Source organism: Uncinocarpus reesii, genomic scaffold, assembly GCF_000003515.1.
Source record: "Uncinocarpus reesii 1704 scaffold_2 genomic scaffold, whole genome shotgun sequence".
NCBI classification, from domain to species: domain Eukaryota; kingdom Fungi; phylum Ascomycota; class Eurotiomycetes; order Onygenales; family Onygenaceae; genus Uncinocarpus; species Uncinocarpus reesii.
This window is the reverse complement of record NW_003052499.1, coordinates 1,846,551-1,859,971: the sequence shown is the minus strand read 5'-3', so window position 1 is coordinate 1,859,971 and position 13,421 is coordinate 1,846,551. Positions and strand designations below refer to the sequence as shown.

Below are 13,421 nucleotides of genomic sequence, written 5' to 3'. Positions count from 1 at the left end.
GGGTTCTTGGCATGGCTGCAATGGAACCGCCAAGGCCGCTAGAGCTGGCGCTGGTTGCGCTGGCTGCAGGGTGCAAGTGTGACGGCGGTACGGGTGCTGTATCGACTGCAGTCTGCTATTGACATGGTGAACACACGGAACCGCCACCACCGAGCAAGGGGAGAGAGTTCGCGCCGGCGAGCGACCCAATTCAGACTCGCGAGAACTCATCCAAGTCCATCACGCCGGTATTTGTCATGCAGAAAGCCCTTTTCCTGCTCTTGAGCAATGCGTGGCGGGTTGCGGCGCCCGGTGATTCGTTCCCAAACCGAGGGAGGAGTCAGTGTGCTGATGAACCAGGTTGCCGGAAGATGCGCTGCTTTGAGCGAGGGCAGGAGTGCAGGCCCATGACCGCAATTACGGGTGGACGAGGCCGTGGACACTCGCGTGCATCACGGAATCTGCAGGACGGGCCTATCACTCTGCTCCCTGGCGCCGTGTGCAGCCCGCTAAGCAGGGGTGGTGAGGGTGCTGCTGGGTCGTAATTCCACTCTCCCTGGCTCATTTTTGCGCCGCCAGCCACTGAGAAACGAGTTGGGCGTGCTGAATATTAATCAAGAATTGAGTTGGACTCCCTTCGCCTGACCCGTCGAGGATGAATCCCAGTCCCACGCCCCGGCACTGGAGTCTGGGGCCCTTTTTTGATTATTCCCACTTTTCGACGAACCGTTGCACAAGCTAAGTGTGCTCTCAACTCTGCCAAACCGCTTCACAACTTCAATCCTCCCCCCTTGGGCTTCATCTGCGATCCGACAACAACACGCAGGAGAGGGCCGTCTGCTTGATTTCGAAGCCGAAATTTCGAAATCATTCTGAGCTGATATCGATCGATTCGTGCTGAGTGGAGATTTGTCTCGATTCTCGAAAGCCTTCGACCCCCAGTGTTTCACCCAAGCGCCGAACACAATTGTCGAACAGCCAGCGCGCGCAGTCGAGCTCACTGGGAAAGAAAACATCAGTTTTATTCAAATCTTCCTCCTGCCTATGGTACGTATGTACATCGATACATCCACTGGTCGAGTCCCGTGGTCAAGGTCCTGCTTCATACCTAGACTGACACAAGAACACAGGACTCCTAACTACATCCAGCTGAAGAAAATATATCCATCGCCATGACGTCGAAAGAATCCATTCTTAACCCGGAGAACGAGACCGAGAGCTCGTTCTCCCGCACGACGAGGGAAGGGAAGAAACTCACCTACACCCTCAAGGTCATCCAGCAGCCTGAACGGGCAAGAGCATGCGGTGCTGGGGCCAAGGGTGAGGCCCTATTATTACCATGATGGCTTCGCATGGCGTGGAGGCTAACACGAACCTCTAGCATCCGCTGACCGTCGCCCTGTCGACCCGCCCCCGGTGGTTGAATTACGCGTTTACGAGTCGGACCAGAATGATATGAACAAGACCGACATCACATTCGCCTACAACGCCAACTTCTTCCTCTTCACCACGTTAGAATGGGCCCGCCCCATTGCCCACGGACGAGGACAAAGCCAAAGCGCTGCCACGCCGCCCGTCCTGACTGGTGTACCGGTCGCCGGTGTGGCATACTTGGATCGACCCGTGCAGGCAGGCTATTTCATCTTCCCAGACCTGTCTGTTCGTCACGAAGGGTATTACCGGTTGAATTTCAGTTTGTATGAAGAAGTCAAGGACCCGAAAGACGAGGATAAAGATCGTGGCATCCCACGACCGGTTCTGCCCACGCTGAACAAAATCGGTGAACCTCGCGAGCCCGATGAATACATCTTTTTCCGTCTCGACGTGAAGACGACGCCGTTTACCGTTTATAGTGCCAAGAAGTTCCCCGGCTTGGCTGAAAGCACGATGCTCAGTCGCACCGTCGCAGAACAGGGCTGCCGCGTGCGTATTCGCCGTGATGTCCGGATGAGACGCCGCGAGCAAAAGGGAAATAAGGATTTCAACGGCGGCTACGATGACCGACACATGACCCCCGACAACTATCCGGGAACGCCGACTGAGCGACCGCGCTCGACAAGCAACGCCTCGGTTGACCACCCCTATGTCTATTGTCCCACGCCTCGGCGGGCCCCATCCGTGCAAGACTATGCCTATCCTCCAGCACCTTATCAGCAACCTGTGGCGATTCCGCCTCCTCCGGGCCCAAGCCCCGCGCCAATGGCTCAGTCCCATCTGACATTTGGTGCTCCTCAGGTTCAGTACAGTGCTCCGCCGGTGAGTATGCAGCCGGCCACCCCGCAACCTACCATGTACCCGTCGCCGCGTCCTGGATATTCGCACAGCAGGGAGGCCTCTTCCGGGCCAGCTCTGGATTCGCAGCCGCAGAAATATCCTCTAAAGGTTGAGTCTTCAAGACCAGACCTCGGAAGACCCAGCTTACCGCCAATCTCAACACACTTTTTGCCCAACTACAACCCCCGTACCCACGACTCCCCGGCTGAGCTTAAGGGATATCCTCAGCCCTCACAGATGCCTCCACCGTCTCCTCTCCACAAGGCGCCTGTTAGCAAATCTCAATATGCTGTCCCGCCTCTGGCGATCATTGCCTCTGAGCCCCCGCCAGTCCCTTCCACACCGACCACCCCAGCAACCTATGATTCTACACGCAGACAGTGGGATTACAAGGAATCAATGTCGTCCGGCAAACGGTCCCACGGTGATACGTTTGGCTCTGGTCATCTTAGTCGTCGTTTGTATGACGGTGCACGGCCCGACATCCTAGCGGAAGTCGAGGGACCCGCAAGCGTCGACCTGGGCTCCGATGGTACGATGACATATTTGCGAGCCGATGGAAGACAAGTTCAAAGGAGAACTGGCATGAATGCTTAAGTGCTCTTATTTTGGATTTTCGCCGGCATCCAGTTCCTAGTTTCCTCACACCCAAAAGTTTATGCCAGAAACATGTGAACATGGACCACCCGCCGTTCCTTCAGAGTTTATATTTCCTGACTGTACATGTGTGGACTCAGTTTTGCAGAGAAGAAAGAGGGAGAGGGAGAGAGAAAAGAGGAAAAGGAACCCTTCTGGCCCGTGAACAGCGGCCTTGTCGATCTTTAAAGATACATCTTTCATTCGTTATTTTTCTTTGTGCTTACTATTTCCCTTCCCCTCCTATCTCACATTTGGTAGCCACTTATTTCCTTTTTCACTCTTCTTTCGATTATCTCCGCTATTTATATCAGAGCGGTGGCAGCCTATCCTTGGAATAAAGGAGGACACAGTTAGCTTTTGCGTCGGAGTACATATGAGCCGTGGACCAAGGGGGTGACGACTGGCCGCTTTGCGAAGTTGATCGCGGGTTGTGCGCGCCGGGTTCAAAGCATGTTTCCTTTTTGAAGTGATCTAATTGTTGTTTTTGTTGCGAGACATACTCTTTGCTTGCAATCCGACGAGCCGAGTGCGAAAGTATATATTCAGGGCATTTTAGTGAACCGAAAAGGGTTGAAGAGCAGAGGGCTGAACAAAATATCTGGCGGGATGGGCGGCTACGTTTTTCAGTTGATCCGGAGGACAGAGTCTTGTCTTTGAACACGGTGGCGGGAGCTTCTTCTTCTCTCTGCCTTGTCCCCCAAGAGGTGGTTCAGTATGCCGGGCATCCATTGATATCAATTTCCTTTTTTCTTTCCCCTTGTTGGTTAATATTCCCTGGGACTGGCGTCTGGTTATGCTCTTGATCCACCGTATTCAGATTGGCCAGATGTGTGTGTATGTATGCTGCTGTTTTCTGTGTTGAATTTCTTTGACTGTCTGGTAGATACTGTATGCAATTTTCAATTGAACAACTGATATCATTAAGCTGTTATATTGCTGTGATCAATGATATAATAGCCTTGTCAATGTTGTGTTGACCCCGGCGATCTCCCGCCTGGTGACCCGGCAACCACCGAGCCACACGACTCTTTGGTTGATTCTCGACTTCACTTCTTCTGCATCGCCCAGACGCCTTTGGAAAGGTGATCTTCTTTCTTCTGCTCGCCTGCATCTGTAGGGCTGACGGTGCTCTGGCTTCGACTGCATAGCTAGTGGTCTCGAGCACACTGTCCTCCATGCACGTCTAGCTAGCGTCTTTGTTTGCTCGTTGAAGCTGGTCAAGTCCGCAACAACAACAACAGCAAAACAAACATTCCCACCCCGCGAGGCGCTACGTCGGCGGATCTCTCATCGCTTGGAGTTTTGTTTCTTTTTCGCTTCGAAAAGCTTTCTCTTTGTCCGTCGTTGCTTTTGTTTTTTCTTTGTTTTCTTACTGGCCGCCTGGATCCTTTCTGCTCCTCAACCGCAATCGAGTTGAAGGATAGCCAACCTGAACTCCCCCACTGATCCTGCAACAACGTCTTTGATTCTTGCAGTTTTGATCTATTAGGCGTTGGAAACCATGGCAAGAGGCCGGAAACTTGATGTAAGTGCCCGTATTTACCCCACACAGCGACATATGCCTGTCTTGAGATATCATCCTCCACTTGTTCGACAACAAGTCTTCGAATAGTTATGTGCCTTGTTATCAATACGTTATCTATTCCGTTGCCTGCTTGCTTGCTCGAAGTTCCACCTCTGTCTTATATCTCACATACCAGCACAAACAGGCGATTGCTCGCATTCTGTATACTAACCCATTCATACAGGGTGCGAACCGCCAACCCGATGCTGCCTGGGATAAATGTGCTTCTCGACAACTAAAAAAATCTCTCCGCCAATCAATTGGTGAAGAAGGTGGTGATCTCCCCAGGAGCTCATCCAAACGCAAATTATTCATCCCAGAAGATGACGATTTATCATGCGTTTCCCACTCAGAAATCTCTCACGAGGATTCGTACTTTGAAGACACGGACTGCACACCTGTGCCTGATAAAGAGACCCCGCCCAAACGTCTCAAGTCCAACGACTGGCCTCTATCTAATAATAATTCGGTACTGATCGAAAACCAGGCGGTTAGCAATAACGTACAGCCTTCACTAAGGTCGAAAAGGGGCCAGAGCGCAAGCCGCACACGCTGGCCCTCTGCTATCTCACCGGGACGCCGATCGCGATTCCGAGAGGGCAGCATGCGAGATCGAGCCAGTGTCCAGCCACCACCCGAATTTACAGGCGAAAATGAAGAAAATTTACCATCCTATCTGTCGGAAGAAGCGCTAAACGACGCATACTTGAGGAAGTCTCCTCATAGGAGCTTTTATCAGCTACATGCACAGACTGCGTCTCATTTGCCATCGCCTACGGTCCATACCGAGCCAGCCTATGCAAGGGAGCCGGGATTCGTGCGGTTTGGGAAAAAGTTCGCTTCAGCTTTCAACTTCTCTGGTGTGTTGCACAACGTTTCCGAAATATGGAGGGGACCACAAGATGCAAGCAAATCATCATCTCGGGAAGTGTCAGTGGACAGAAAGCTGAGAGCCGAAAAGGCGTACGCGGACCTCAAGGCGGCTGGGTATCCTGGGACTAACAAGCTAGTTTACACCGGTCGAGCGGGAACGGCTTCCCCCGTCAAGTTTGGTAACGACGGAGAGGGAATGATGCGGATTTCTAATGTGAACAAGGACCTTCCCCCTCCTCCCGCAGAATTTGGGTTGCTTACAACTTCCACCATTCGACCCACTAGGTCGTTCGCGTCCATTTCCCCGAGCAAGAAGCAAGCGTCGGTCGACTCTGTTTCTAAACGACTACCTAAACAATCCTCAATGAAAGATCTGTTGAAGACCGAGAAATTGAGAGAACGCCTGACGAGAAAAGTGAGCAAGCTAGAAGAGGAGTGGGAGAAGGCACAAAGAGAGCTTCGTGCCCTATCTTCCGACCGTGAATTCCACTTTACCTCACCGCGCGTTTCCCCGGTGCGAAATAAAAGGGCGTTTGCTCCCTCGAGGCTACCTTCTTTACCCTCCGAGCGACTTCTCCAGGACCAGGCGAAACCACCCCGAGAAGATGATCAAGCCCAGGCTATGTATACGACGCAATGCCAGAGTGGTAGGGCCTCAGTACCTTTGAATCCACGACGGACTCTACGAAAATGTCCTGCAACGATCAATAGCCGGGCAGCGAATCCTAGAGGACGGAAAATGTCAACGTCCTCCTTCTCCGATTACGTTTACTCACAAGATACAGAAAGTCCGGACGAGGACGAGGTTTCTACCGGTGTGAAGAGGAACAAGTTGAGTACACCTCTAGGCAGTCCACCCACACGCCATCAACCTCACCGAAAGGCTAAAACGCAAAGACTGACGCCCTTTCCTGCGTATACACATACCGAAAGCATTTCGCATGTTAGCATTCCTGCGACAAGTCGGGGGGACCGTGGTAACTCGTCGCGTCTCAGGAGAAAGCCATCGCAAGCATTTACGGCAACGCCAGGAGAGAATGGGGTCCCACCTTTACCGGGAAAGCTCGGCGACAGTCCCAGAAGGGGTGAATTCGAGTGGCCTGAAGAATGTTTCTGATGAGTTAGCAATTTATGATTGACGACTGATATGACTGCATGTTTTTCTGTCTTTCTTGCTTTGAATTGCCTGCCATTTGCTTTGTGATTCAGGATATTGCTCTCGGATTCGGGTCCCTGGTTTTTTTTTTTTTTTTTTTTTTTTTTTTAAATGGGCTTTATCGGGTTTTCTCAAATGTTCCTTTTGTTTTTCCTTGCTTGAATCTTACTAAAATTGGGCCTGGGAGAATTAGTTACTGCTTCATTGTTGGGATGGGTTTTTTATGAATGATGACCTCTCAAGTCTCAACATGAATCAATCTTCTGAAATTTGGCTTCAGAAGTTGAGTAGTATAGCTCAGATGCTTGATTTTATAGACTCTAATGATTACAATCCTTCTTGATCTTTTGTGTTGCAGACACCCTGCATGTTTGACGTCCACATTGCAGAGGGAATATTCATGCCACCTGATTGGAGTCTGGCAAAAAGCCATCTCTATCACTTTATGAAAAAATGCTGCTGCATTTGAGAGGAATGAACAACATCATCCTCCCTAGCTAGCGCTTTTGTTCCTATCGAGCTTCCTTCTTTGCATAGTATTAATGCCTTTAGCCTTGAGCAAGTTCTTTCTCACTTTTGCAAATTGCAGAATCCAGCGTGTTGGCTGCCACGCCAGGAATGTTTGCTTTTTCCTTTGACACAGAATGTCCTCCTCCCGGGCACTGCGGATTTTCCCATCCTCTGGCTTTGAATTGATTGAGAAGGATAAGCTCATAGACGAGGAGCGACTTCCCGCCTACTATCCCGAGAAATACTATCCTGTTCGCTTGGGAGAGGTGCTGGGTGAAAGATACCAGATTCTTGGGAAATTGGGATTTGGGACAACTTCAACCGTATGGTTGGCCCGTGATCTCCAGTAAGTGTCAATGTGCAGCAGCAAGCCTTATCCCCCGTCTTCAATACGTGTCCACTTTGTGAGTGTTGGGCAAGTTCTGATCTGTTCCCAGGACAGATGCATACGCCACACTCAAGCTCTATGTAACTGGAGCAGAGAGAGGTCGTGAATTAAACATGTACAAGCGCATCGAGGAAGCTATCTCCCAAACAGACCATCCAGGAAGAACATCATGCATCCGCACACTCCTTGGGTCCTTTCAGGTCAAAGGCCCCCATGGTGATCACTTATGCCTAGTCCACGAGCCTCTTGGACTGAATCTGAGTCAGATTTGAGATTACTATCCGGAAAGAAAATTGAATCTTGACATCATACGGCCCTCGCTTCGTCAAATTCTCGTTGGTTTGGATTTTTTACATGTAATAGCTGGCATTATCCATACGGGTAACTATGACAACTGCCATGTATTCTGAGGGGACTAGCTAATATGGTCGCATCATTTACAGATTTACAAACCACCAATTTGATCCTTAGTGTGAGCAGGCCTGAGATATTTCCAGCTTTTGAAGAGGCACAAATCTCCCATCCAGTACCACGGAAAGTCGTTGATGACAATCGTAATATCTATACAACAAGGCCATTAAATCTATGCAATGGGCTGCCATTAATCTGTGATTTTGGGGCGGCTCGGACCTTTGAGGAGGCTGGAACTCCTGGAGAAGATGTCATGCCAGATGTCTACAAGGCGCCAGAAGTTATTCTTCATATGAAATGGGATCGTCAAATTGATATTTGGAATGTTGCCATGGTGGTGAGAACTTGTCCCTCTTTTTACTTTTTCTTTTCTCCTCTAAGGAATTGCAGGTCTGGCACCTCCTCATGGGAGAACCACTGTTCAAAGGTCGAAGCCCCTGTGGTACATATCAAGACGACAGAGTGCACATGGCCGAGATGGTTGCACTTATGGGAAATCCTCCCCTGGAGTTTACCCAACGGTCGCATATGAGCCGTGCATTGTGGGATGAGAACGGTAAGTCAAGACTAAAATTGGAGACTATAAATCAAAAGCAGGAGTTTGGAGCTGATATGACCTTTTCTTGGCAGGAAAATGGAGAGGAGTTGTGCCAATTCCTGACACCAGCCTGGAAAAACTCGGAGCTAACCTCATCGGAGACGAGGAAGATAAAAAGGGGTTCCTGCAATACTTCCGGCGAATGCTTTGCTGGGTTCCAGAAGAGAGACCAAACTGTGAAGAGTTAGTATTAGACCCTTGGTTGATGAAGGGTATCAAGCTCGATGGACCGATTGTCAGGACTAGGTAAACATGTTTCCGGGGCGCCACAATGTATGGGTTTGGATTAGGCTGGGATAAGTACCCGGTGGTAGCTAAAACGGTTTGGACTTGACTTTTGGAAAGTTTAGCGCGAGCGAGTTCCTCAAAGATACTCCCTACTTCTTATGTATTCCGTCTCACTCCCCTCCTTCTAATTTAAATATAGAAAGATATCAGAAGATATATAGCCGTGATTAGACTAGCATTATACTAAAATAAAAACTGCAATTGAGAATTCATGTCTTTCTAATGTGGAAATAGAAAGATATACAATATGAGGAAGGCGCAACTAGCTCTATATCAGAGAAATAGGGGCTTAGCCAAACTTATATAGATATTTTGTGATCTTGAAATAGCAAGGCGTTTGCTGTTTATGGCTATAAGAAAGTCAAGTACGAAAACCTGTAAATCAAGATTACAGAAACCACCTGAATTCTGGAGAGTCGGGGCCATCTCGGAGACGTCTTGTGGGAATATCACGGGCATCTGTTTTAACTCCCTGCTCCGTGTTCCGGCGGTAATTGTCCCAGGCCATGTAGAGCCCGAGGCCGGTTGACAGCACCGCGCCGGTCGCACCAAACACCCCAGTAATGACCAAAGCGGGCTTATACTTGGGCTCATCCTTCTCACGGAATATGTTGCTGCTGACGAGGCCCATGAGGTTGGCAAGTGGGACACCAATAGATGTCAAAAGAATGCGACGATTTTCGTGGGCAATGTTGTTATTATACCAGGTGCTAAGTAAGACTGAAGGTGCCGAAGTACCCCAAGTCATCATAAAACAAGCGTAGTAGGCAAGTTTGAACTGGGCCTTGACATCGTCAATGGCAGCATAGATCATAAAACCTGTGAAACTTAGAAGAAAGCCAAGCGCGATAAAAGGCGATCGTAGGCGGCAAGCGTCTGAACAAAAAGCTAGAATTAAGAGAACAACAGCCCCCGTACAATTTGGAGCAACTGTGTAAAGGTTAGTTGTGACAGTGCCACGCCCGAGACGCTGAACAATTTGAGGCAAGAAAAGCGCAACAGACTGAATCGGAACACCAAGACAAATTTCTATCGCCAAGAAAACAAAAGAAGTAGGCTGCCTAAATATTTTAAAAGAGTCACGGAACTTGATTTTCTCATTAATGGCCGAGCTGGAGTCGACCTCGATGCGGCGGTAGGCGAGTGCTTTTTCCTCCTCATTGAAAAACCTGGTTTCAGCAGGAGATCGAGGCAGATACCACCATGCGAAAGCTGCAAAAAGCACGGTGCAAGCACCCTCAAGCAGAAAAAGATATCTCCATTGTTTCAGTGCCCCGCCGTTGATTTGAAATACACCAAAGGCAAGGAGCCCGGAAAAAGCGTTGGCGATGTTGGACGCTGCATAGAAGACGGCTAGGCGGCGAGCCAATTCACCACGTCGGTAAAAGGTAGTGAGATAGTAGATAACAAGAGGGAAAAATGCCGCTTCGGCCATTCCCAATAACCAACGAAGTGCGAATAGACCACCAAAATCATGGGTGGCGGCGGAGAGGAGAGTCAACGAACCGAATGCGAGCATCAGGACAGGTAGAATTCGAGCAGGACCGTAACGCTTGCCAATAAAGGCAATGGGAGGTGCGAAAATGACATACGGGACGAAGAAAATCGACAGAAGAAAATTATATTGACCCGGTTTAAAATTTAGATCTAGTGTCTCTCGTGAGAATGTTTCATTAACACTTGCGGAGGATAGGTTTGGCATACCCGTGCTTAACCCGGCGGTTTGTGCGTTCCCAATGTTACCCTTGTCTAGAGCATTAAAGAGATCTAGATTGGATTAACTTTAAACACGGAGGGAGCAATGATTTCAACTTACACATGACAGCGAGTATAGGAAGTAGCCGTATATCAAGTTTGAAACAGAGAGCCCGTTCAGCTCGGTGGTCTAAAACTCGTGCGGAGTCATCTTTCAAACCACTAGCACTGCTGATGCAACTCGTGCCTTGACATTTGGCCTCATCGCGCGGAATCTCAAGCCTAGAGATATCATCATTGTGTATAACATGTTTCGTGTGTTCCATGCTGGGATATGGACTTCGTGCGGATCAAAACCTGGCAGAAATTAGAGGAAAAGTCTTCATTTTGTCTGCACGATGAGAGAAAGATGGAATGAGAAACAGTTATATTTGCCCACGATCTGCGCCTGAAAATATGAGCAGGGAGGAATGGATTGGCGTCTGGTAACTAGCTCTTGGAAGGTGAGACTAATCAGCTAGTTAGTTAGCAACTGGATCACAGGAGCAATACGGATGATCATCAAATGCTCGAATAGCGTGCTCGTGTACTCTCTGCGCTCGGCCAGCATCAGTTTCGGCGGTTGGCTAGATAAAAGGCGGAAAGGAGCCTTGACAGCTTGCCAACCTGACACGCTGACTGCAGAGCAAAGACCATCTCTCCCAACCATTCAGTCAAGATGCAAAGTTTGAAAGTCGGCCGCTTGCATGTGCTGGATTAGTTGTGAGTTACTCAGAGTTGCAAAATCGCAAATCTTCTTGGCAACAAACCCTCCTCGATCGCCAATGTCAAGCCTGTGATGCTACTTTCGAGGAGCTTTGCACGATTGGTCGAAAAATTCGGATACGGCTCCCGACGATTTGGACGACGTTGCATCCGGCCTAGATCATCTTTGAGATCAGCAACTCCGACATTCATTGTTTGGAGTTACCGTATAAAAGCCATCGATCACACGTAGCAATGGGTATGGTCGTCTTCGAGACATGGGAATAGTCGCATAAACACATTCAGATGGTGGACTCTCTGAACTCTCGTGGAGTTGACAACAGGGTCGTACCCAAAGTTGGGTTGCTGACTGTCATATTCTAAAGTCAACAGCAATTTGAGCGTGGGTTATTGGCGTCAATATTGACAAGCAAGTTGAAGGACTGATCTCAAAAACGAGCCGATCTCAAGATGATAAAATTCTGTGTACTCTTCAGCAGAGCATTTGGTAGATATGTGACAATGAGATCAGAAACAAAAATTTCCGGTCCATTGATCTCATTAATAGAACCGTGTTTTGCAGCCCTCCACCATATATGTTATGGCTTGCCTTCCTGCCTCTAGGACTCCATCCATCGCAAGGAAAGGGTGTGGCTGACCTTGCATCACATGCAGGTCCGTACTCACACCGTTCTTCTTCAACTTTGCAGCATATTGCTCTCCCTCTTCCCGCAACACGTCCAACTCACCCACAACCACAATCGCGTGTGGCAATCCGTTCCAGGTGGCAGCACTGTCCGGATAAAAGAGCGGACTAGCCTCGGGATTGGATCTGTCCGATTCATTTGGAAGGTAATGGTGTCGAAACCAGAGCATCTTAGCTGCAGGAAGGGCAGGAGTGTGCTCATAGTCTCTGTACGAGCGGTTGTTGGACACATTTGCGGTATTATCCATAACCGGGACATGGAGAAGTTGGATTCTGAGGGGTGGAAAACTTCGTGCGACACTGCGATGAGCCATGATCGCTGCAAGATTACCACCAGCAGAAGAGCCGCCAACGCCAACACGGTGAACGTCAAGGTTCAAGAGCGTACGACCTTCTCCGTGAACCCAGAGAAATGTCTCCCAGGAATCCTGGACAGCGGCAGGAAAAGGGTTCTCGGGCGCTAGTCTAAGAAGGAAACGGTCGGCAACAGCACTTGTTCGACGCAGACCAAGGCCATCCAACCCACCTATAATCTGTGGTAACCACAACGCAATTCGCCCTTGCACATATATTTGAGCACACGACATTCTCCGTGTCGATGTTTCCCAATACCCACCCCCCACCGTGGTAATACAGCAGGACAGGCCATCCTCCCGCAGGCTCCTTCTCCGCGGCAGGAGTAAAGCACCGTACTTTCACGTCTGGACCTTCTGATTCCTGCCGCTTGATCGAGAAGTCTTGCGTTTTCCCAACAGGGATCATTGGACCAGCGCCAGGAATCAAGATCCCGGAGGTGCGGGACGCTGCAAGGGGCTGGTAGTGAACCTGTTGTTTATTGATGATATGCTCATTGTAAAATGCCGCGTACTCGGGGTGAACCAGGTCACGGATAGATTCGTGGAGGGGATACGGAGGTTCCGGCATCGCAGCGAGGAAGAAGAAACGATCCGAGCAAGCGGTGAAAACCAAGCTGGCCAAGGCTATGGGCGCCCTGGCGGATAAGTATTCTGGAGTTGAATCCTTGACTTGGCTTGACAAGGAATAGCGAGTGTAATCTCTGAGCGATCCGGTCGTGTGCCTCTCAACTGTCGCGACATGATACGATGAAGGTGACGGTCCCTCTCTTGCGGTTATTGCAGGCAGTCGACACCTGACGTGCGACGTTGTTCTCGGAGAACATCAAGCTTCCCCACATTCGGGATTCCCCGCCGCATTATTATTCACCCGGGCCGTGACAATACAATACCGCGGTCATAATTGACTAAACCGCATTCAACTTAGTGCCTGGAGAGCAAACCCCCACAGCCTATTGAAGCCACCCCCACTCCGCACGGCCGCCCGGACCGGGAGAGCCGAGCAATCCGAGTTGCTTTGCTTCTGGCACTTCATATGTTCATGGGGAAACGGGGGTGCTGAGGCAGCTCGACAGAAAAAGTCGACGGGGAGTGCTCCGCGTGGGCCGTATGAAAATTCAAGAGCCACTATATGCATGCACGAAACTATCAAAAACTTATACGAGTAAAACATGAACGGCTTCGAGTCATTCGGACAATTTCTCGCTTAGCACTCCCATGCAAGCCGGATCACCGCCTTTTT

The 13,421-nt window shown here is 49.7% G+C and overlaps 5 protein-coding genes across 5 annotated transcripts; 3 read left to right on the top strand and 2 right to left on the bottom strand.

The window, feature by feature from the left end:
• Nucleotides 1–1,151: 1,151 nt before the first annotated feature.
• Nucleotides 1,152–2,850, top strand: UREG_03609 (uncharacterized protein; the record flags this gene model as incomplete). Its single annotated transcript, XM_002544046.1, has 2 exons — nt 1,152–1,299; nt 1,361–2,850. The coding sequence occupies 2 exons, from the start codon at nt 1,152–1,154 to the stop codon at nt 2,848–2,850; spliced, it is 1,638 nt and encodes a 545-aa protein (XP_002544092.1).
• Nucleotides 2,851–4,393: 1,543 nt separating this feature from the next.
• Nucleotides 4,394–6,446, top strand: UREG_03608 (uncharacterized protein; the record flags this gene model as incomplete). The annotated part of the gene is made up of 2 exons (XM_002544045.1): nt 4,394–4,417; nt 4,641–6,446. The coding sequence occupies 2 exons, from the start codon at nt 4,394–4,396 to the stop codon at nt 6,444–6,446; spliced, it is 1,830 nt and encodes a 609-aa protein (XP_002544091.1).
• A 683-nt stretch (nt 6,447–7,129) lies between these two features.
• UREG_03607 (uncharacterized protein) lies at nt 7,130–8,506 on the top strand (the record flags this gene model as incomplete). The annotated part of the gene is made up of 5 exons (XM_002544044.1): nt 7,130–7,341; nt 7,433–7,599; nt 7,827–8,131; nt 8,185–8,350; nt 8,499–8,506. The coding sequence occupies 5 exons, from the start codon at nt 7,130–7,132 to the stop codon at nt 8,504–8,506; spliced, it is 858 nt and encodes a 285-aa protein (XP_002544090.1).
• Nucleotides 8,507–9,068: 562 nt separating this feature from the next.
• Nucleotides 9,069–10,701, bottom strand: UREG_03606 (uncharacterized protein; the record flags this gene model as incomplete). The annotated part of the gene is made up of 3 exons (XM_002544043.1): nt 9,069–9,499; nt 9,599–10,447; nt 10,497–10,701. 3 exons carry the CDS (start codon nt 10,699–10,701, stop codon nt 9,069–9,071), a joined length of 1,485 nt encoding a protein of 494 aa, XP_002544089.1.
• A 979-nt stretch (nt 10,702–11,680) lies between these two features.
• UREG_03605 (uncharacterized protein) lies at nt 11,681–12,749 on the bottom strand (the record flags this gene model as incomplete). Its single annotated transcript, XM_002544042.1, has 2 exons — nt 11,681–12,125; nt 12,352–12,749. 2 exons carry the CDS (start codon nt 12,747–12,749, stop codon nt 11,681–11,683), a joined length of 843 nt encoding a protein of 280 aa, XP_002544088.1.
• Between the last annotated feature and the right edge of the window lie 672 nt (nt 12,750–13,421).